Source organism: Corvus moneduloides, chromosome 2 (genome assembly GCF_009650955.1).
Source record: "Corvus moneduloides isolate bCorMon1 chromosome 2, bCorMon1.pri, whole genome shotgun sequence".
Lineage (NCBI taxonomy): Eukaryota > Metazoa > Chordata > Aves > Passeriformes > Corvidae > Corvus > Corvus moneduloides.
Window position 1 is genome coordinate 122,826,398 of NC_045477.1, and position 23,247 is coordinate 122,849,644.

Here is a 23,247-nt window from a genome sequence, read left to right on the forward strand (position 1 = left end):
CATCTTGCCTCCGGGCACGGCCCCCTGCTTCGCCCCCTTGCCGCACCGCCAAGCTCCCGGCGCTGCCTGTCGCCGCTGGCGGACACTAATCCCGTCCCTCATCCCGGTATTTCCCCCGCTTTCTCCCCGGGAATCGCCGCCCCGCCGGGGAACACGGCGAATCCCGCCCGCTTCAAAGATGGCGGCGCCAGCGCTGCTCCCCCTTATAGGGGAGGAGACGGAGGGACAGGACAGCGCCGAGGGCGCCAAAGACAGAGCCCGCGAAGGGACAAAATACCCCCGTCCTAAAACGCCAAAACAATAACTATGTTAATTCTAATTACCCTAAATCAAGGGTCAGGCGTGGAATGTGCGATTAAACTTTGGATCCCACTGCCCAGGGAGGTGGTGGAGTCCCCGTCCCTGGAGGTGTCCAAGGAACAACTGGACAGGAACAATCTGAGGCTCCGCTGTGGAACGGCCGCAGTGCCATCGGTCTCTGGCCCAGGGCGAGAGGAGCAGCAGGGAAAGAGCTGAAATGACACAAAGTTCTCTCCCAAGGTCAAAAGCAGCAAAGCTGCAGCTGCAGAGCCTCCAGCCCTGAGACACCAACATCGGGAGGATGTGGAGCTGCTGGAGAGAGCCCAGGGGAGGCCCCAGAGCTGCTCCAGGGCTGGAGCCCCTCTGGAGCCAGGCTGGGAGAGCTGGGAGTGCTCACCTGGGGAAGAGAAGGCTCCAGGGAGAGCTCAGAGCCCCTTGCAGGGCCTAAAGGGGCTCCAGGAGAGCTGCAGAGGGACTGGGGACAAGGCATGGAGGGCCAGGAGCCAGGGAATGGCTTCCCAGTGCCAGAGGGCAGGGCTGGATGGGATCTTGGGCAGGAATTGTTCCCTGGGAGGGTGGGCAGGCCCTGGCACAGGGTGCCCAGAGCAGCTGGGGCTGCCCCTGGATCCCTGGCAGTGCCCAAGGCCAGGCTGGACATTGGGGCTTGGAGCAGCCTGGGCCAGTGGGAGGTGTCCCTGCCCATGGCAGGGGTGGAACAAGATAATCCTTAAGGTCTCCAACCCAAACCATTCCATGGTTCTGCAAATCCTGTGAGGGCTCAGAGGCAGCAGCACCAAAGCACTGCTGAGGTTCCTGTGCACAGTCCAACCCTGAACACCATCAGTTCCTCTCCAATCCCAGTCTGAATGGCTCAGGAACCAGGAGCTGTGGCACTTGGGAGCCCAAACTGGCTGGAGAACATCTCCTGTTTATGGTTTGCAGCCTGTGAGGTGCCTCTTTCCCCGGATCTTGCCTGCCCGCAGGGTCGGGCTGAGCTGCTCCCACTTTGGGGGGAACAGGAAGCGGAGCCAAATGCAGCACCACACCGGAACTGTTGGGGTTTGCTCCACGAGAGAACAATTAACCATCAACGTGCAAATTACCCTTGGGCTGAGGCTGATCCTGAGAGGCTCAGAGAGAGAACCCAGGGCTCAAAGGGGCTGGAAATTCAGGTTCTTATTGCTTGTGGATGGGGCACTGTCCCTTTCCAGGTGAGGGCGCTGGTTCCGTTCAGATTCCAAGCCAAAATGCCACTGCGGGTTCCTCGGCCCCCAGGTTGGTTGGGAAGGTGCCCAAAGCACCGGGTGAGCCTGGTCCTGCTCAGAGAGAGCCCAGAGAGCCCTCCCCTCAAAGATGGTTCACGGGGAATGTTTGGGACTGATCAGGAAATGGGAATAAAGTTGGGGTGGTGTCTCTGTTTCATCGGAAAAGGTCCTGCAGAAGGAAAATAATCCCAAATGGCATTTTAGTCTGTTTGGAGCCTGAGCTGCACTCACAGGTGTTTGCCCCTAAGTTCTTCTCCTCTGACTTTTACTCACCCTTTTCTGAAACCAGGAGCAGGCAGAGCAGCAGGCAGAGCAGTGCTTTCATTTGTGAGGCCGAGGGTGCAGAGGAAAACCACGGCGCTGCCCCGGCACAGCTTCCACGGGGTCCGGCCCAAGCACGGCACCAGCGCTGTGGAGAGGAGCCCTGGGCAGGAAACGGAGCCATTTCACCAACTCCTGAGGCCCTGCAAGGCTTCACCTCCGGCCAGCGGTGCTGGAGAGCAGCCTCTGCACGCCCAGGGAAATGGAGATGTTATCCCTGTCCACAGCTGGCAGGAGAGCCGGGGACAGAGCAGGTGTCCTGAGCCCTGCCGCGCTGCCAGAGCCGGCTGGAGATTCCCTGGATGCACACGTGGAGGCAGCCGGCCCTAATGAGTGTTAATGAGCGCTAACGAGCGCCAGGCTAAGGAGGAGCCAGCCCCAGGGGATGTGGGGTTTGAAGGAACCGCGAGAGCTAGGGTTGCACCCGGAGAGGCCGGGCTTGGGAAGTGCCGATTTCTCCCCGGGAAAATGGGCTTTTCCAGAGCAAATGTGGCCAGGTTGAGGCTGCAGGGAGCAGATCTCCTCCGAGAGGGCTGTTGGTGGGACAAGGTGTGTGAAGGTGGAGATGTCAGTGCTGGAGGGAACACCGGGATCTGCCGGGGGCACGTCCCAGGGGATGGCTGCTGGCTCCCCTTGTGCCATCACCATCCCCCGTCCCGGCAGGTGCCGATCACCGACCCCAGTGCGTATTTCATTCTTATTCCTGGAAACGTCCTCCACCTCAGAGGTGTTTCTGGGGGGCTCTGTGAGCAGGACCCGCTGCCCATGGAGTTGTCACATCTCTTGAAGCAGTTTGGGGGTGGCTGTGTGTCCCTGTCCCAGCTGCCAGCAGTGTCCCCATGGCAATGGCAATGACAGGATGACCCCGGGGTGGATCCCACCGGTGCCTCCCAGATCAGCTTGAGGCCAGCTCCAGCTGCTGCCAGTAAAGCTCCATTTTCTATTTTCCATGGCTGTGGGCTGGCCTGGTGCCCACTGTGCCTGTGGAGCTGTGATCCAATTCCCATGGGAAAGGACTCTGCTCACGGCTCAGGAATCGCAGGGCCCTGGTGCAGGGGGGAGCTGGGGTGTCCCTCTGTCCCCACTGACCTGGCCGGGAGCACATCCCCAGCAGGCCCCCAGTGCCCTGATCCCACTGTGCTGGAAGCCTGGGAAGGGCTGGAAGAAGAGGCCAGCAGCCAGCAGCTCGTAAAATAGACTACATGCTTTATTGGATTGAAAAGTTTTATGAAATGACAAAAAAAAAAAAAAAAAAAAAAAAACCTTAAATCAAGAGTTGGCAGATGCGTCAACAGTTGCCGTTTGGTGGATCCCCAACCCCTTCTCCAGAAACATCCACAGGTCTCTGCCACCACAAGCAGCTCCAGCCCCGGCCCCCCTGGCCCCGCTCCCGGGGGGCCCTGCCCGTGACAGCGGGGTGCCCAGGGAATCAGGGTGCCAAGCCAGCGGCCGTGGGGCCAAGCGCATCCCCCCGTCCCCAGGGAAATGCAGGCACTTAAGTCATTGAGAGGAATTTTTCACTTATCCCAAAGCAACAGTGAAATTGTTTAACTCCCACCTACGGAACAAAAAACACCTTTGTAGCCCTTCCTGAATTGTCAAGACACAAATATATTACTCTGGCATAAAGCAAGGCCCCGGGGGCTCTCGGCATCCGGCCTGGCCTCCTCTTCCTCCCCCTGTGCATCCTCCTCTGCCTCGGCAGGAGCAGCCCCCTCCCCACGCTTGGGGACGTGTGGGACAGTGGTTTGGGGACTGGGGATGGAGAGAGTGGTGAGGACAGGGACCCTGGGCTCGAGGGTCATGTGGTGCCAGGGAGCTGCCTCGAGTGGAGCAGGAGGGGGCCTGGGGGTTCCCCTGGCAGCCCCAGTGCTGGGGGATGCTCCTGGAGGGAGCTGGGAGAGGGGAGCAAGGGGATGGAGCAAGGCTCAGCCCTGGGGATGGAATGGTGCTCAGCCCTGGGGATGGGGCAGGGCTCATCCCTAGGGACAGGCTCAGCCCTCAGAGGGAGGAGGACTCAGCCACAGTTGCTGCCCTGAGTGGGGACCCCCTCGGAGGCCAGGGCTGTGATGAGGACAGACCGAGCCGGGGGCTGTGAGCAGCAGGATGTGACCCACAATGTGCTGAGGGAGCACGGGAGAGCCCCTGCGAGCGGCTCAGGACGGACTGAGACCCGGGTCAGGCTGTGCTGGCACGGGCTGGCACAGCCAAGGACGCTGCGGCGTGTGGCCTCAGGGCTCCCTGTGTGAGCCTCCTTCGTCCCTCGGGAGGGCACAGAGCCCCCGGCACCCGGCCTGCTCCAGGGGGTGGAGCAAGGACAGCGGGAGGACACTGTCACGGTCCGGCCACCCAGGCACAGCCCGTCCCCTGCCCTGGAGAGCCCCGCTGTGTCCTGGTCCCTCCCTCTGGCCCTGCCCAGCCAGGACAGGGGACACGCGACGGGTCTGCTCCCGAGAGCCCCCCCTCTTCGTGTGGATGTGGTGGCTGGACCTCGCTCTGCACCAGCACCCCTCGGGATGGCCCTTCCCTCACTGTCCCTTGTCACCAGGGTCCTCGGCCGGGTCCCTGGGGCTCGGCGGGTTCGGAGGAGTCCAGGGGACTGGGGAGGGTGCCCGGGGAAGTAAACCCGGGGACAGGCGTGGGCTCCTCCCCCGCGGCGTCCCAACCTTCCCCAGCCACCGGGCAGAGCAGTGCGGGGACAGCCCCGTCCCCGCGAGCCCCCAGGCAGGACGTGGGGACTGGGAGCACACAAGTACCGGCAAGGGCAGAGTCCTCCCCTGCTCCTGCGTAGCGAGAGCTGCTCAGGAGGGGATCCCCCTCCCAGGGGCGTAGCCATGGGGGCCGGGGTGGAAAAGTGACTCGGAGAAATGAGGGAGAACCGCTGCGACCTGAGTCACCCCGGGCGGGAGCGCGGAGCAGCCGGCGCCGCCCCGACCCTCCATCAGCCTGTGCAAAAGTTGGAGGAGGCAGGAAAACAAATTAATAACAACAACAATAAAAAATAAAATAAAAAAATAAAACCACATTGAAACCAAACCCAAAGGCCGCGTGGCTGAGCAGAGCAGGAGTAACTGGAAGCCATGCACAGCAAAGCCGGGACCGCAGCGGTCGGAGGGGAGGGCAGGGGCGGCTCTTCTCCCGGGGTAGCCGGCGGCGTCGCGGTTTTTCGTCTCGGAGATCAGGAAATAAATAAGTTTAAATAGCTCCTCCCGTGCCGGCGCTGGGGGTGACTCGGGGTGCGGAGGGTGCCGGGGCCGCGCTGCGATCCCGGTGCACGGCCGGCCCCGGGCCCGGCGGGACGCGTCCGGGGGTATCCTCCCCCTACTTCTTGGGCTTCTTGAAGATCTTTAGGGGGAACTTTTTCTTGCTCTGGCCGAGGTCAACCTCGTCGCCCGTCAGGCTGCTGTCCTCGTCCCCCGGACTCTTCTTGGCGGCCAGCTGCGGGATGCGGGTGTTCCTGGCGCCGCTGGGCCGGCAGTCAGAGATGGGGGAGGGGGTGTCGGGGTCGGTGGAGCTGGGGCTGTGCGACCGGGACGAATCCGAGTGGCTGGGCTTGCCGGCCGTCGGGTGGCTGATCTCCCCCAGGCTGGAGGACTTCTCCATGCCGTGGTTCACCATCATCATCTTCTTCATCACCATGGGGCTCTCGGGCAGCCGCTCCTGCAAGGCCGCCAGGGCGGAGGGCTCCCCGTGCCGGCTGCCGCCGTTGGGGGTGGGCGCGCCGGGGGCCGGGGGCCCGGGGACAGCCTCCTCCATGGACCTGGTCAGCAGCGTGGGCCGGGCAGCCAGCAGCTTGGGCGCCGAGCTGGGGATACGCTGGTGGTCGCTCAGGTGCGGGATGGAGGAGTCGGAGTCGCAGCGAGTTAAATCTCTGCGGTGAGAGGGCGGAGAGAGAGGGGCATCAGTGCCGGCCCCGCCCGGCCCGGCCCCGCACACACGGATGGACGCAGCGGCCGAGGGGGGCGTGGGGACCCCCCAGTGACCCCGGGGAGGGGGCTGGCAGTGAGCCCCTGCCCACCCCCGGCTGCCGCCCTGCCCCTGCCTCTGCCATCCCCGTGTGCCCCCAGGGGATCCCGGGACAGGGGCTCACCGCCAGCACCCCGAGCAGCTGGGAGGGAGCGGGGACGGGGAAGCCGGATGGAGGCTCATTCCTCCCCGATGGATCCCAGCGGGACCCGAGAGTGCTCCCAGCTCGCCCCAACCCCGGTGTCCCGCAGGTTCCCGGGAGGGCCCCTCAGCCCTCGCCACATCCGTGTGTGGGCCCGCGCCCCCCGCCCCTGCCCCTTTCCCGGCTCAGCCGGTGCCAACCTCTAATCCCGGCGGGAGGAATTAGAGGTTGGGCGCTCCCACACGAAGCCATGCCCAGCCCCGCCGCTGCACGTGGTTTGTGCCCAGCCTGTGCCTACCGGTGACGGCCAACGGGGCGAGAGGAGCTCCCGGAGCCCCTCTGGAGACTGGGAGGCAGGAGGACGGGGGAAATGACAAGTCACAGCTCGCTCCTCCCGGCTGGATGGGTGCTGGCCCCGCATCCCCGAGGCCCCTGCCCAGGTGCCACCGTGCCCGGGCAGCCGGGCCGGGAGCTCCGGTGCTTCCCCCTGATGCCACGGCAACGCCGGAGGCTGCCCGGACAGCGGGATGGGGTGAGGGGCCCCGGCCCTGCCCCACGCATAGGAGGGGGGTGCAGAATGGGAGGCAAATGGAGAGGAAAGGAGCGAGGGGGAAGAGAAGCGAAAGGCGGTGAGAAGAGATGGGAGGTGCTGACCTGTCCCTCACCCCAGAGCCCCCTGATCTCTGCTGCTGGCACAGACCCCTGGACATGGGTCACCAAACCTTGCCTGGCACTGCACGAGGAGTCCCAGATCATCTCCTACGGTACCACCATCAACATCAGCCTGGAGGCAGCTAAAGAGACCGGCGAGACAAGGGAAAACCTCCTCAACAGAGCTGGCACCTGTGGAGACGTCCAGGCACAACTGGGGAGATGCTCAGGAATCCCAGACTGGTTTGGGTTGGAAGAGACCTTAAAGCCCATCCAGTGCCACCCCTGCCATGGCAGGGACACCTTCCACTGGCCCAGGCTGCTCCAAGCCCCAATGTCCAGCCTGGCCTTGGGCACTGCCAGGGATCCAGGGGCAGCCCCAGCTGCTCTGGGCACCCTGTGCCAGGGCCTGCCCACCCTCCCAGGGAACAATTCCTGCCCAATCTCCCATCCAGCCCTGCCCTCTGGCACTGGGAAGCCATTCCCTGGGTCCTGGCCCTCCATGCCTTGTCCCCAGTCCCTCTGCAGCTCTCCTGGAGCCCCTTTAGGCCCTGCAAGGGGCTCTGAGCTCTCCCTGGATCCTTCTCCTCTCCAGGTGAGCACCCCCAGCTCTCCCAGCCTGGCTCCAGCTCTGGGAACAGCTCCAGGGCCTCCTCTGGCCTCTCTCCAGCAGCTCCAGGCCCTTCCTGTGCTGCGATCCCAGGGCTGGGGCAGCTCTGCAGGTGGGCTCTCACCTGAGCACAGGGGCACAGGGACACAATCCCAATCCCTTTCCTGCTGCCCGCACTGGGGGATCAGCCCAGGGCACGGGGATTTAAGGTCCCAGTGCTCATGGCCAGGGCCTGGGGAGCTTCTCCCCACCAATCCCCAGCTCCTTCTCCCCAGGGCTGCTCCCAATCCATCCTCCCCAGCCTCTGTTTGTGCTGGGATTGCCCTGAGCCAGGCGCAGGACCTTGCCCTTGGCCCTGCTGAGCTTCATGAGGCTGGCACGGTGCCACCTCTCCAGCCTGTCCAGGTGCCTCTGGATGCCCCATCCCTTCCTCCAGCGTGTGACCACAGCACCCAGCTCCGTGTCCATGGCAAACGTGTAGGGCTGCCCCGGATCCCGATGTCCCTGCTGCTGATGAAGACGTTTCCCAGCGCTGGTCCCAATCCTGGCCTCTGAGGAAGCCACTCCTCACTGCTCTCCACAAAAAGTGATGGCACACACTGGAGTCCTGGCTGTCCCAGCATGGGGAGGTTGGACAGGCCCGGAACACTCTCCTTGTACTGGAAAAAGTCTATTTCTTCTACAAAACCCATGGAATAAAGTTGGGCCCTCGTTCAGCAGCTCCACAGGAATACACGGAGGAAAATGGCTGGGATTTGGCCATGGATCTACTGGGGGAGCCCAGCTGTGGAGAACACCTCAGCTCTTCTTTTCCCCAGCAGCAAAGAGCCCTGGGCACTGCTGGCATTGTCCTTGTCCTCGCACATGGAGCTGAGCCCGGCCCATGTCCGAGCGCTGGAGCCGCATCCCAGGAGAGCAGCCGGGAGAACGGAACAATCCGGATGGTGTGAAATCCCTGGCTATTCTGAGGGAGCAGCTGGAGCCTCTCCAAGGGAGACAACTGCCACGGATCACACGTGTGGAGCCACTGAGCTCCCAAGGCCACCAGCAGATACTGCGGAAGGTCACCGTCACGGCTGGTGGCCCATGGCTGCCATGGGATAACTGGGATAACTGGGCCTTGGGAACAGCAGCAGCCATGGAATGTGGTGGGGCCGAACACGGGCTGCTGGAGCCGACTCCCAAAACATGGACACATCACACACCTGGGCTGGGAGGCCTCGGGATGCTGTCAGTGCCTGCACATGGAATGTCACTGCCATCACAACCTCCAACTCCTTTAAGGAATTCAGGAGTCTCCTGCTTTTACTGAATGTTTCTGGCTCATGGCTTACCACACCTGCAAAGGGGGAAAATTCACCTGGGAATTCCTGCTTGGACACTCCTCTCCCACCACCTGCACATGCTGAGCTGCTGCTGCGATGCCACCAGGGTTGAACCCCCACTTCCAGAGGTTTGTTTTCTCCACAAATCTCTGGAAAGTGCCCCCTTTCCAGGAAAACACAGCAGACTTTGGCTGCAGGGGTTGGCACCAGCCTGATGCCAGCGGCGGGTCTCAGCAGAGCTGGGAGAAGGAGCGAGGCTGTGGGGCAGAATCATGGCACAGGAATGGTGCTGGTTGGAGCCAGGAGCAGGAGCAGGTGGGATCGTATCCTGGCAGGAATGCAGCGCTTCCTTGGGACTCAGGTCACGGAGGAGGTGGGAGAGCCCCAGGGGACCCAGCGTGCTCTGGCTGGGGACAGAGGTACAGCAACACTCGCTCCCTTCACAGTCCATGTCCCAACTCCACTGAAGAATCTTCTTTTCCAGGAAATCCAACCCAACCCTTCAGGCTGCCACAATCCCACAGGGATCTGGGTGAGGGTCAGTGAAATAAATCCTTTATAACAGCAAGAGAGCAGCAAATACAGCAAAAAAAGGATTCTTTTCAACTGAGTGGACTTCAAGGATGTGTGAAGAGGGTGAGCATTCCTTGCTGGGCTCTGGGCAGCCGTTCCCTCTCCTCTAAGTCCTGCAGTTTTCAATCCAGAAGGGACCAAAGTGACCCAGCAGCGCTGGCAGCGTGTGGAGAAAATGACGACAGCAGATGGAGAGCCATGCTCTGCTCTGGGAGGATTTTCTTCCCGGAGCAGACGCTGGGAACCCGATCCCAGGACAGCTGGTCCTGCGCCGCGGGAGGTGGAACAGGGCCTTGGTGACACCACAGCCACGGTGTCACCTCCTGGGACTGCCCTCCCTGCAGCACAGGGCCGGGGCCATCCGGGGGCTGGGGGTCCCTGTCCCCATTCCTGGTGTGGCTGTTCCCTGGGATCCTCTGCCCTGGAGTGGATGCTGGCACCGCAGGGTCCCACCTCGCTGGAGCCCCAGTTCATCCCTCTGGGCTCATCTGGGGGGACTGAAGGAGCTGATGCCCAAGAGCACACAATTCCCAAACATTCCAACGGTCTAAGCTAACCCTCCTCAAACACAATCTCTCCAGCTGTAACTCAGGAATATATTCCTGAAGGATACAGGGAAGACCTGGTGACACCAGCACCCACCAGAGCAGCAGCAGCGCCCACCCTGCTGTGCCAGGCTCCAGCGACATCCCGGCACACAGGACATCCCCACCACGCCAGGGACAATCCAAGGGACACCCGACAGACCGGGACACCTGGCACAGGGACCTCCTGCATTCCTACTGTGGCACCCACGGGCTGATTTTGGGAGCTGAACACCAATGGCTGGGAACTTCGGCTGGGATCTTCTTCAGCCCCAAACGAACCTTTCCCTGGTGGCTCCCATAAGGAAGTGCACGACAAGGGGGACAGGATTCCTGGGATCCCGCTGGCTGGGTAGGAGACAGCAAGAGGAGTGGACACTCCTGAGTCCATGCCAGGACAAGAGGGAGGAAAGAGCATTCCCAGGATACTTCCAACATCCCAGATGAGGCTCAGCCAAGGTCTGGCCTATATCCCACTGATTTCCATGAGGATTATGCTCCTGAACTGCTGCAGCACATTTTCAAGAGGTAAAGCTATCCCAGGACACCGCTGGCCTCGACGGGATCCCAGGAAGGGATCAGAGGAAGTGTTTCTATGGAGCAGCAGGAGCCCCTGATGGCTCAGCCCTCCTGGAAACCACGGAGCAGCAACAGGACAGGGAAATACCTGGGAGCCTGAGCCTTCCTCCAGCCCAGCAGTGCTCACTGCTCTTTTCCACGGATCCAGGCACTCCGACGACCTCCAGACCAACCCTGCCAGCACTCACCTGCCTGAGGCAGGATGGATCTGCTTTCTCCTGTGCTTCCTCCCGCCCCACCAGGATCCACCCCAGCCCTGAGGGAGGGAGGGTGAGGAGATGGGGATGGCAAACAAAAGAAGCAGAGAGCAAAGCATGGAGTAAGGAAAGCCTGGGAGTGGAGGAGGAGCAGGGGAGGAGCAGGAGGAGGATGGAGAACAAACACCTATTTTTCCCCGGCCCTGCAGCCCATGAGGGACTTCTCCGGGGGTTCCCGCTCGGGTACAGCCTGGCATGGCCCAGGAGCTGCCCTGGAGTGCTCCAGCAGCCAGGGAGCCCTCGCTGCCTCATCCCTCTGTGCCCTGGGAGCACCCTCGTCTGCTGGGCTCTGTGCATATGGCACCAGGGACCAAGGCTTTTCTTAAGGCAAATTCCCAAATTTGCTGTGGGGCTGAGCTTGGCTCTGCCTCAATGCAAACCCAACAGCAGCTTCCTCCCTTCCACCCTGCAAGAGCTGTGAATTACTCATTTCCCTGGATTCCTGACTCTCTCCCCTCCCTGTGCTTTGGCTGCCACCTCCCTTCCTGGTCGGAGAAGGGCCTGGGCGTGCGGATTTGGTCCTACACTCCCATCTCCATCAGTTTTATCCACCTGAGGCAGGCACTGGCAGCAGAAACCTCTGTGCACACACAGCCCCCTCCAGCCCCTCTCCCCCCGGGGACCCCCCGATCCCGCAGCCGCCTCCGGCCCGGAACCGCTCTGACCTTATTGGCGCTGGATCCTCTGAAGCCAATTGCAAAAGAGAAGCAAAGAGTGAGGAGTTGAGGGAAGCAGCTCCCTGCAGGGATAACCCCAGCAGGATTCCGGAGACAGCGATCCCCAGCCTTGCTCGGGGGGCAGCTCCTTGGAGATGGTTTCTCCTGTGAGCTCTCCCCAGCCTTGGCATCTGCTGGATGTGGCAGAGGCTAAAGAGCTCCAGCAGCCCCCACAATCAGGGTGGCACATTCTTTCTACCAAGGGAGCCAGGAAGCTTTGGGGTTCTGCTCTGGTCCTTGGAGTGACTCCCTGGAAGGCCTTTCTGAGCCTCCCCAGCTGTCCTGCCTGCCTCCCCAGGAGGCTGTGGAGCTCGAGGGATGCATGGAAAGGCCTCCAGGACCGAGGATATCAAGGAGGAGCAGCAATCCATCAGCCCGGCAGCGGTGCTTTTGGGGATGCATCAAAGCAGGATCTGCTAATGATGCAGTTGGATAAAACAATTAACAGCGACAAACCCGCATCTTTGGGCACCCAGCTCCTCATTTCCGCTGCCTGGGGCGAGCAAGGATGGATGGGGGGGGGGAGTTGCCTGCTCTGCTGTAGCTGCAGCAAATCCCAGGTGGGAGGTTCTGACTCCATCGCTTCTCCTGCATCACCGGCCGGGTTTGGCCACAGGAGCAGGGTGAGGACAGTCCTGCTGTCACCCAGTGGTGACCAGCTGGGCTCTGACCAGGGGGAGCCCCCACTTATCCCCTCCTAACGACCTCTGGCACTGTCCCCTTCCCTTCCTGTGGGCCCCGTGCCAGATCCCGTTTCCCTCTGCTACTCTCGGGGAGTCTGCAGGGACTCAGGCTTTGTCCTGGGCAGGAATTCTGTGTGTCACGGGCCTTAGGTGGGAGTAAATCACATTTAAACAGCGGTTTTGCACACAGGACATGAGCCCCGGGCTGCGAGGATGAGCCCTCCCTCCTGCAGAGTCAGGGAGGCAATGGAAGCAGGGAGCAGCAGCATTCCCGGCTTTTACCAGTCCAACTGGGACAGCTGCAGTTGAGCTCCCACTGGGAGGAGTTAATTAATTACGCTGCTTCTCATCATCCCCAAACAACCATTACTGAATTAACTGAGATGCTGCTCTATAGTTCTCCATTGTGGAGCAGGTGCAGGAATTTCCCCCTCAATATTCCAGATTCCAGAAAGTGCCTGGGGCTGCTCAGCTTTGAGACACACGGGGCAGGGAGGGGGTGGAACATCCAAACCAGAGACGTGAACAAGGCCAGGAGAGATCCCACCACCTGAGGGCAGAGGGACCCACAGGTAAGGAAATAATGGGACAGCGTGCTGGGATGGGTGAAGATGTGGTGACTGGGAATGTTTCCCTGCCTGGAGAAATAATGGTGGAAGGACATTTCCCCTATCCTCTGCCTCACCCACAGACTTCCAGCCTTCTCCCAGCAGTCTGCTCCCCAATAGTGAGGATTAGGAGACTGTTTTTAATTTGGCATTGGAGAAAGCACGGAACAGAGATGGAATGACCTGTCTGGGGCCACAGGCAGCACCTGGCAGGGACAGGACTCCCTGCTCCATCACAGCCCTCCCACCACCCTGATCGCAGGGGGTCCCACACCCGCAGGGACACAACACCTTGGGACTGGCTGCATCCATGACCCCGTGGGACAGGGATGTCCGGGATCTCGCTCGGATGAAAGCCACCCGAGGAACCTGACCCTGTGCCTGGGACACACCACATTCCTGTCAGGGCCCCCTCGGAGCACCCTGGCAGGATTCCTGCTCCTCCCTATCACCAGCGCGCTGAACTGGGACAGCTCCGGGATTTAGGGCTGGAGGATAACCAGTCCCAGGGATGCGCCAGGTCTCCAAAGAGCCAACGGAAAGGGACCAAGCTAAAGCCAACAACAGAAGCTCCAACCCCCTCCTCAGACATTCCTTAGCCAGAACACCCCCATTCCTCATCGCTGCCAGACCAGTCACTCTGAAACACATTCCTGAACTGCCGCTCCAGCACCACTGAAAACCATCCCAAAATTCTCCCACTGCTACCTCGTGGTCCCCACCCATCATGTTCCCTTTGCAATTCATTTGTGAGGAGCCCAAGGAAGCCCAGGCTTCAAATCAGGTCAGGTTTGGTGATCAGTTCTGTTACCTCCTCACATCCCCTTGTTCAGGGAATAACAAGCACCTGGGAATTCTCCTTTGCTCAGCTACAGTGAAACAACAGCACAGCACCTTGGGAATGCCCCACTGAGCTGGCGGGCATGGGGATGGCCATGGAATCCTCCTTAGAGGCTCCAGCGGCAGGGGAGAGCAGTGGAAGGAACAAACGTGGATAAATCATGGAATAAAGGCCCGAAAGAAAAGGGCAGGAGGAATGTGGGAGAACGAGCACCCAAGCAAGCGCCAGCTCTGAGGCACAGCAGGCAGGAGGCAGCTAGAAAAGAAACAGCAATATACCCAAAGCTCCCAGTGCGACAGCGAACTCCAGAGGTGACATCAGGAGGGGGCAGGTCGGGGATGGAATCCATCTGGAGGAAATAAGAGGTGGTGTGATGGTAATAGATAGGGTGGACATGGCAAGCAGGAGCAGGTGCAGTGGTGGTGGATGAGGAGCAGGAGGTGGAGGAGGCGGAGGCAGGCGATGGGCTGGAGCCGGGCAGGTCGGAGCTGAAGGACTGTCCGGAGGTGAGGCTGTGCATTCGGCGCAGGGACACTCGGCCCGCCCGGAACGGGGCCGCGGGGCCCGCCTCGGGCTGCCCCGGCACGTGACTCTCTACCAACCTCTGCGATCCGTGGCCGTGCTGCGGCTCCACCAGGCGCTGCCGGACTGTGCTGGGCAAGGCCGGAGCTGCAACGAGACACAGCAGAGCGCTGAGGCACGGCCCGGCCCACGGAGCGCTGGCACCGTCCCCATCCCACCGCTCCTGTCCCACGGGCACCATCCCACTGCTCCTGTCCCACTGGCACCATCCCACCATCCCCATCCCACCGCTCCTGTCCCACGGGCACCATCCCACTGCTCCTGTCCCACTGGCACCATCCCACCGCTCCTGTCCCACTGGCACCATCCCACCATCCCCATCCCACCGCTCCTGTCCCATGGGCACCATCCCACTGCTCCTGTCCCACTGGCACCATCCCACCATCCCCATCCCACCGCTCCTGTCCCACGGGCACCATCCCACTGCTCCTGTCCCACTGGCACCATCCCACCGCTCCTGTCCCACTGGCACCATCCCACCATCCCCATCCCACCGCTCCTGTCCCATGGGCACCATCCCACTGCTCCTGTCCCACTGGCACCATCCCACCATCCCCATCCCACCGCTCCTGTCCCACGGGCACCATCCCACTGCTCCTGTCCCACTGGCACCATCCCACCGCTCCTGTCCCACTGGCACCATCCCACCAGCACCACCCCACTGCCCCTGTGCCACCAGCACTGTCCCACCTCGTGCCAGCAGTTAAGGGCTGTTTAATGCAGAAGCAGCTTTAAGCTGATGCTGAACATGCTGGATTAATGCCCAGCCCATGGAAAACTCCAACATTCCTGAGGTAGGTGCCTCTGAACACCTTATCTGAGCATCTTGCCTGATGCAGAGAGCGGCTGTGTGATTCATCCCACCTGTGATTCATCCCACCTGGAGCCACCATCCAGCTCCTGGAGAGCCAAGGACTGGGCACTTCCAGGGCACGGGCCATTCCAGCCTCACAGACATCTCATGGCCACAGTGCTGCTGCCTGGGTGGGACCTTCACAGCCCAAAGCAGAGCCCCAGGTGAGCAGGTCAGTGATGGCACCCAAAGCTCCACTCCCAGAGCTCAGCTCTGCTCCGCTTCCAGCATCGCTGTGCCGGGGCAGCACTGGGAGCATGGAATCATACAGGGGATTGGGCTGGGAGGGACCCCAAAGGGCATCTCTTCCCACCCCTGCCATGGCAGGGACACCTTCCACTGTCCCAGGTGGCTCCGAGCCTCAATGTCCAACCTGGCCTGGGACACTGCCAGGGATCCAGGGGCAGTTCCCTGGTTGGTCGAAAATATTGGGGTCGAGGATCTTGGGCAGGAATTGTTCCCTGGGAGGGTGGGCAGGCCTGGCACAGGGTGCCCAGAGCAGCTGGGGCTGCCCCTGGACCCCTGGCAGTGCCCAAGGCCAGGCTGGACATTGGGGCTTGGAGCAGCCTGGACAGTGGAAGGTGTCCCTGCCCATGGCAGGGCTGGAATGGGATGAGCTGTAAGGTCCTTCCAACCCAGACTTTCTGGGATTCATGCCTGATTCCTGCGTGTGTGAACTGGTGACTCTGGCCCCAGAGTGGTCTCACCTGCTCCCAGCCTGTTCCATGACCACTGTGACTGATCAGAGACCCTCCATCTGAAATATTCTCCTCTGGTTGCCAATTCTCCTTGGTTTGGGGAACCACATGGGAATGTCCTTTGGAGCCCCAGCACCAGCTCCTGAACTGCCTTCGAAGCTCCTTGGGATCTCTCCAGCCCCGTGGTCACGCCTGGCTGGAACTGGAGCTCAACAATCCCTGAGCAGCTGCCTGTGCCCCACACCTGCCCCCGGGCTCACCCCAGAGCCAGGGGAGGCCCCTTCACCTGCCCGGAGCCTTGGGAATGCTCCCCTCCATCATGGAAAATGGGATCCCAGGGCTGCAGCCCCATCCCGAGCCAACCAGGCTGGCTTTATCTCATCCCCTTGCTGCCATTCCGTACAAGATGTTCCTCCTTTGGCAGGAGATAAGGTGTTCAGGAGTGTTCAGGACTTCTTATGTGCATAAGAAATTAATGTACAAATGGGTTAAAAAGATGCAGACAGGAAAGCTCAGAAATGGAGGAGGAGGAGAGCTCCTTTGGGAATGGAAGAACCAGCAATCCCTGCTCTGGAAACTCCCAGCTGGACACACAGGGCTCCTCTGGCAGAATGACTCAGGTCTGAAGGATCCACAGGGACATACTTCCAGTGGAAGGAGGAGTAAGGATTAATTCTGGCAACTTGGCTGCTTCCACACCCCCAAGGTGAATCCCAGTCCTTCCCACTGCTCAGGTTTGCTGCTCCTTGTTTCCTACACTGCCCATCCGTGAGCCTGGAATTTTACAACATCCACCTTCTATTGCAAGATTTTATTTTTCAGCTCCAGAGCTGCAATTTCAGTTTGGGAATCTCATTGTGGAGGGTTCACAGGGACCTGACTCCAGAGTAACTCACTGGGGTGATGGCTTTCTGCTCCAGGTTTCCCTTTCCCTTGGGCCATGCTTTTTTCCCTACAGATTCCCTGGATTTTCCTGGTGTTCCACCCCTCATTTACCAACTCAGGATTTGCCACTTCTCTCCTTCTCCAAGACTTATCCTGCAATGAGCTCTGGAGCACAGGCTGGGGCCTCGCTTCCCAGAGCCACCACGTCCCTCCAGACACACGTTTTACCAACACTCCCCAAATTATCTGCCCAGCATCCCAAGGAAAAGCCCTCCCTGCACTAGGCTGGACGCCCTCCTCCTCCCCCATCCCACGACAGCCGGGGCTCGGCTGTGCTGCCAAAGGGAAGGCTTCCAAAGGCAGCCAAGGCCAGCAGGCTGTGTGCCATCCCCGTGGCACTGGGGCACCAGGGGACAGGTGTCCCTAAGGGGTGGCACTGCTCGGTTTATTGAAGGAGTCTGAGGGAACCCAGCACCAGCAGCACCTGCGGGGAGGGACGGGGAAGGAGGTGGGATGGGACAGGGAATGCTGTCACCTCCTCCCGGCCTCACTGGGTCCTTCATCTCCACCTCAGGGGTAAAATGGAGTGAGTCCAAGTCTCCAGATTCCCTAAGTGCACCCGGGAGCACACAGGAGCTGCAGCTGAGATTCTTCTTCATCCCACCAGACTCTTCCCGGGTTAGTACAGGTGGTGATGGCTCAGAGAGGAGAGATACGCTCATTAGTTCCCGTGCCAGAAAGATGGAAAATTGGTGGATGTATTTTAGTCCAGAAAAAGGCCAGAGGGCAGAATAAAAAAATGAAAATATAACTGAAGAGAACCAAACCAGGGTATTTCCAGAGGGACTGATCCTCCGAGGACAGCGAGGAGCGGTCGCTGAACCTGCGCCCGAAAAGCCAGGCTGCATCTGGGGAGGGCAGCCAGGTGGGAACAGGAGAGAGAGAGACGGGATTTACTGGGAGAAGACACGGGTCCTCAGCAACACGTCTGGGCAGGAGAAACTCTGCACTGCTCTCCTGAGGCAGGGTTTGTACACAAAGGACAAAAATCCTACAGGGAAAGGCTCCCTTGCTTTGAGACCTTGAATGCCCAGTGCTTGTTGCAGGGTGCATCACCTGCAGGAGGTGGGTGGGCAGGAGGGTGGGCAGGAGGGTGGGCAGGCTCTCTGCCCAGCTCTGGGGTGATGGAACTGGAAGTGCTCCCTGGAAATGTCGCACTCAAGTGCAAAGAAGCCAAGGCTGAAATCGGGGCTGAAGGCTCACACCTGGCCCAGCTCAGGTCCTCAGGTGTCACCTGGGACTGTCCCAAGTGTCCCTGCCATCAGTGCCCAGCTGGGGCTGTGCCAGGGCTTTATCAGAGCTGTCCATCTTGATTCTGGTGGTGACTGGTAATGATAAAGAGCTGGAGGTCTCCATTCCCCGAGGCTTTAATGGCCCCAAGCACAGCTGATCCCACAAACTCTGGCTCCAGCCCCTGTGTCTGCTGAGCCCTGGAACACACAGAACACCCGTTCCTCCTGCCCTACCCAAACCCTTCAACTCTGCCTCTCCCTGGCCCCTGGCCTGAGGCCCCCTCAGCACCTGCCCCCAGACCTTCCCAGCACCACAGCCAAGCCCCAGGCCGAGGGGACGTGGCCATAGCACACAGGGCACCTCCTGCAGCACACGGAGCCAGCCCTGAGACCCTTCTGCTCCTCCCTCCTCCTCCTCCTGCTCCCATGAACAGCCCTGGCTTGGATTAAATCGTGCAGAGTTGCCCAGAGCAGCTGGGACTGCCCCATCCCTGGAAGTGTCCAAGGCCAGGGGCTTGGAGCAACGTGGGACAGTGGAAAGTGTCCCTGCCCATGGCAGGGGATAGAACTGGATGAGCTTTAAGGTCCTTCCAACCCAATCCACTCTGTGATTCCATGGAAGTGCCCAGGTCAGGGTGCTGTGCCCTGGCCAGGTGCTGCTCCTGTGCCCCCAGATCCCCGTCACTGCTCTTCAGCTCTCCCAGTCTCTGGTGCAATAGCCCGAGATGGGAAACTATCTGGAAAATGCCCTTTTGAGAGAAGCAAGGCAGGATCCGGGCCAGCTAAAGGCAGGAACAGCAGCCAGGGCTGACTCACAGCTGCTGCAGAGAAGGTGACAGTGCCACCCAGCCCGGGAGCTCAGCAACTGGGGGGTCACAGGCACGGGGTGATCCATGCTCAGCCCTTCCTCCGTGCGAGCTGGGCTCGGCGGAGCAGGGACAGCCACCCGGGGAGCTGATGCTCTCTGTCACCAACACAGAGGGACCGGAGCTCCCTGTGGGTGACCCCGAGCCCTGCACAGAGCTGGGGATTGGGGGCTCAGCCTCTGCTCCAGGGAATGTTTAACAGGTCCCTGAGGTTGGCACTGCTGCTCCCACCTGGAATGGTGCAGGAAGCAGGTCCAGCTGTGCCTCAAGAGGGGGCAGCTTTGAGTCCTTTAAGTCCCAGAAAAGTGCTCAGGCCAAAGGGACATCAGGATGATCCCTTTTCCTGTCTCACTACCATGTCTACCCGTGCCTTTGGTTGGGGTTTTTTGGTAAATGCTTAAATCAGTGAGTTGACCAGAACAGCACAGATAGAATGAAGCAATAATTAACAGTTTCTAAATTACCAGTTCTGCTGAAATTTACAGGCTCCAAGCAAGCCCAGCAGTGGGGCCTGGCCCGTAGGGATGTTCCTGACCCTGACGGATCAACTGTGGTCTCAGGGCACGGAAACCCTCACTTGGATCAATCAATCCCTCCTGATGCAGGTGAACTATGGATCCAGGTCTGCTCTGTGTCACAGCCCCCAACCCCAGCAGGCACAGCCCCCCTTCCCAGAGAGCCCCCAGAGCCCCATTCCCAGGGAGCCCCTGGAGCCCCATTCCCAGGGCTCACGTACATTGGATGGACATGGGCGACACGAGCTCCTCGTCCAGGTCGTCCACGTCGTCAGTCATGATGAAGTGCGAGGGGTTGGGCCGGGGGGTGCCCATCCAGCCGGGGTCGATGTTGAGGGCCGAGGCCAGGGAGTGGATGCCGGGGTTGTTGACGATCTGGAAGCCGCAGAGGAGCTCGATCTGCTGCCAGCGGTGCAGCCGCTCCCGCAGCGCCGCCGTCACCTCGCTCAGCGCTTGCCTGGGGACAGGGACAGACAGGGACAACGGAGGCAATGAAGGGAGAACACCCCCTGAATCACCTGGAATAGACTCCATGGGGTCAGCTGTGTGTCCTGAAATTTGAGACACTTTTCATTTTAATTCCAGGAATATGGGAATTAAAAAACGCAGCAGCAGCTGAAGTACCCAGGGATAATAACAAGGGGGAATGGCTTCCCAGTGCCAGAGGGCAGGGCTGGATGGGAGATTGGGCAGGAATTGTTCCCTGGGAGGGTGGGCAGGCCCTGGCACAGGGTGCCCAGAGCAGCTGGGGCTGCCCCTGGATCCCTGGCAGTGCCCAAGGCCAGGCTGGACATTGGGGCTTGGAGCAGCCTGGGACAGTGGGAGGTGTCCCTGCCCATGGCAGGGCTGGCACTGGATGGGCTTTAAAATCCCTCCCAACCCAAACCATTCCATTCCAATCCCTTAGCATCCTGCAGCCTCCTGAAACCTTGTTTTGACAGGACTTTTAACTGCTCCACATAACTGTGACCCCTTGTTTCTCACAGGTAAAACTAGAAGGTTATTGATGAAGAGGAGGGAGTCCAAGCCCAGGTCATGGAGGACAACAGAAGTTCAGCAAAGTGAGCCCCACAGCCCCTGTGCAGGTGAGGACACTCCTGCCTGGGACAGGAGAGGGGTGAGGAGGGAGGCAGGGACAAGGGAGCTGTTGAGCAGACACTCACTTTGCAGTTAAGATTTTATGGTCAACATCGTCCAGAGAGGAACTGTGAGCAACATGGAACGTCCCAAAAAGGGTGTTTCGCTTCTTTTTGATCTTTTCAGCCTGGAATATCAACAGAGAAAGTCACAGGAAGAAGACAACCTGATGTTTCCTCCAGGCCACGAACATCCAGGATGGGCTGAGACAGGAACAGTCCCTGGAGCTGCCTGCGCACGTGGGAGTAGTGGGAATGGTGGTGTCACTGAGGAATGCTGTTCTCCCTGACACTGGGGTGAGGAATTCACCAGCAGCAAGTAGCAGGTTGGGGATTTCATGCTCCCTTCTCCCAGTTTCCCAAAAAGCAGAGGGAACTGAACTGAAGAGGCTGAACTTTCAGGGCAGAGTTGGAGTCCCCATCCCTGGAGGGATTTCACAGCCCTGTGGATGTGTCACCTGGGGACATGGGTCAGTGGTGGCCTTGAAGGTCTCCAAGGGTTCCTCCAATCCAAACCATTCCACGATTCCATGACCCAGGTACCTCACACAGTGAAGGGCTCTCACACATTGGCTTGTCTCTCCCATGAATGACCACCAAACACAGCCCAGGAATGCCCAAGGGATCTTGGGTTGGGAAAGATTTTTGGTTTGAGGTTGGGTTTGTGTCACTGTATCTAAAATTAAAGTCTCTGCCCACAGCTCTGCCATTCCCAGCTCCAGTGGCATGAACCTGGGACTGGGAAGGCCAAGGATGTGGGTGCAAGAACTGACACAGCCAAAGGAAAACTGCTGGACTGTTAAAATGTTCCCAATAAAAGCAGATTAAGGCAGACAGAGTTCTCCCTCCTGCCAGCTCTGCTGGCTCCATGTGGCCACAGAGACAAGGACGTGTCACAACAGCTCCCCGGGCTCATCCCTCAGGGCTGGCACACAACATCCCAGATCCCCTGGGCTCATCCCTCAGGGCGGGCACACAACATCCCAGATCCCCTGGGCTCATCCCTCAGGGCGGGCACACAACATCCCAGATCCCCTGGGCTCATCCCTCAGGGCGGGCACACAACATCCCAGATCCCCTGGGCTCATCCCTCAGGGTGGGCACACAACATCCCAGATCCCCTAGGCTCATCCCTCAGGGCGGGCACACAACATCCCAGATCCCCTGGGCTCATCCCTCAGGGCGGGCACACAACATCCCAGATCCCCTGGGCTCATCCCTCAGGGCGGGCACACAACATCCCAGATCCCCTGGGCTCATCCCTCAGGGCGGGCACACAACATCCCAGATCCCCTGGGCTCATCCCTCAGGGCGGGCACACAACATCCCAGATCCCCTGGGCTCATCCCTCAGGGCGGGCACACAACATCCCAGATCCCCTGGGCTCATCCCTCAGGGCGGGCACACAACATCCCAGATCCCCTGGGCTCATCCCTCAGGGCGGGCACACAACATCCCATATCGGGAATGCGGCGATGATTCATCCAGATCTTGGGATTCCATTGCCTGGGCACGCTCATCACCTGGAGTGGGATTGTGCTGGAGAGGTGCAAAGCCTCTGCTCACTGAGCACCCAGGGCAGCAGTCCCTGTCCCTGATTGCCAGGGCTCCAGGCTCTGACAATGCCCAGGGCGGGACCTGCCTGCCCCAAGAGCCCATGGGAGCATCATCCTCATCCTCATCCTCATGCTCAGCCCCTGCTCACACCTCGCTTGTGCTGCACAAGACGCAAATTTAAGGCATGAAAAGAGAAACTGCCCTTGAGCTGAGGGAGGGCAGGGCTGGATGGGATATTGGACAGGAATTGTTCCCTGGGAGGGTGGGCAGGCCCTGGCACAGGGTGCCCAGAGCAGCTGGGGCTGCCCCTGCATCCCTGGCAGTGCCCAAGGCCAGGCTGGACATTGGGGCTGGGAGCAGCCTGGGACAGTGGAAGGTGTCCCTGCCCATGGAATGAGATTAAGGTTCCTCCCAGCCCAACCCATTCTGGGATTCCATGATTCCACGAAACAAAGAAGGTGCAGAGAATCCAAACTCTCCAGGCTTCACTCCCCAAACCTCCCCACAGACCCAGCATGAGGCCGCTCCACCTCTCACCCCTTCCTTGGCCACCAGCAGCTGTTTCTCTGCGTTCTGCTTCTTGATGTTGTAGTACTGCACCTCCACCTCGTGGGTCAGCTGCAGCCACTTCTGCAGCGCCTCGGGGGCGGCCCAGCTGCAGTGGGACTCCAGCTCCTTCTCCGCGTTCTTCAGCGCCATCCGCACCTGGGGAGAACGCCCGGGACACCGTGGAGCGGCCGTGGGGACACAGCCCTCCCGCAGCTCATCCCCCCTCTGCTGCCAGCCCCGCTTCCTGGGCGCTGGGAAACGGGAAAACACTTCCCAGGCAGCTTCATCTTAGTCCTGGCAGCAGGAAAAGTCCTCTGGAGGAGCGGTGGCACCCTGGGCACTGCGGGAGAGGAGCCACCCACACGCCAGGCTGCTGCTCCGAGCACCAGAACCACCCACGGACGATTCCTGTCATCTTACAGCTGAGCTCCTTTCTCAAAAATTCCCAGCCAGCACCATGCTGTGCTCCCTCTTGACCCCTCCACATCAGCTCCTCTGCCACGAGCCACAGGAAAACCCTCTGGAGCCGATGGCAGGGTGCACGAGGTTGTTAAAAGGGAATTAGGTTTGCAGTGAGGACGCTCGGGGTTTTTTGCAGCCTCTAGAAACCTCTGCAGAGCTTCCTGCCTGTCTGTAAATCCCACAGATCCTCCTGCGGAGGCAGAATCCCTGACAGGACCGTGCAGGCGATCCCTGTATCACCACAGCTCCGAGCCAAGCCCAGGGAGCTTGTCAGGAGACAACTTCCACACTGGAGCGAGGGAGAAAAATATTTAGACACAAAACATGTGCTGCTGGTCAGGAAAAGAAACAGTCTGGCTGGATCAGCCATTCCTGGGGTCTCTCCTTCCACCCCAGCCCAGGCTCCTGCGCAGCCTGACATCCCACAGAGA

The 23,247-nt window shown here is 60.2% G+C and overlaps 1 protein-coding gene across 9 annotated transcripts in view; it reads right to left on the bottom strand.

Annotated features, from left to right (window-relative positions):
• Nucleotides 1-3,072: 3,072 nt before the first annotated feature.
• STIM1 (stromal interaction molecule 1) overlaps nt 3,073-23,247 on the bottom strand; it is a 69,459-nt gene continuing 49,284 nt past the window's right edge. For 2 of the 9 annotated variants that reach the window (XM_032101260.1, XM_032101261.1), the window contains exons 8-12: nt 22,343-22,510; nt 20,276-20,376; nt 19,334-19,569; nt 13,700-14,090; nt 3,073-5,757 (exon numbers count right to left, since the gene is read on the bottom strand). In XM_032101260.1, coding sequence (XP_031957151.1) covers nt 5,208-5,757; nt 13,700-14,090; nt 19,334-19,569; nt 20,276-20,376; nt 22,343-22,510 — 1,446 coding nt within the window. In that variant the 3' untranslated portion in view covers nt 3,073-5,207. Of the gene's footprint in view, nt 5,758-11,238; nt 11,258-13,699; nt 14,091-17,266; nt 17,348-19,333; nt 19,570-20,275; nt 20,377-22,342; nt 22,511-23,247 lie in introns of all 9 variants that reach the window. The other 7 variants (XM_032101262.1, XM_032101263.1, XM_032101266.1 and 4 more) reach the window with 7 other exon arrangements.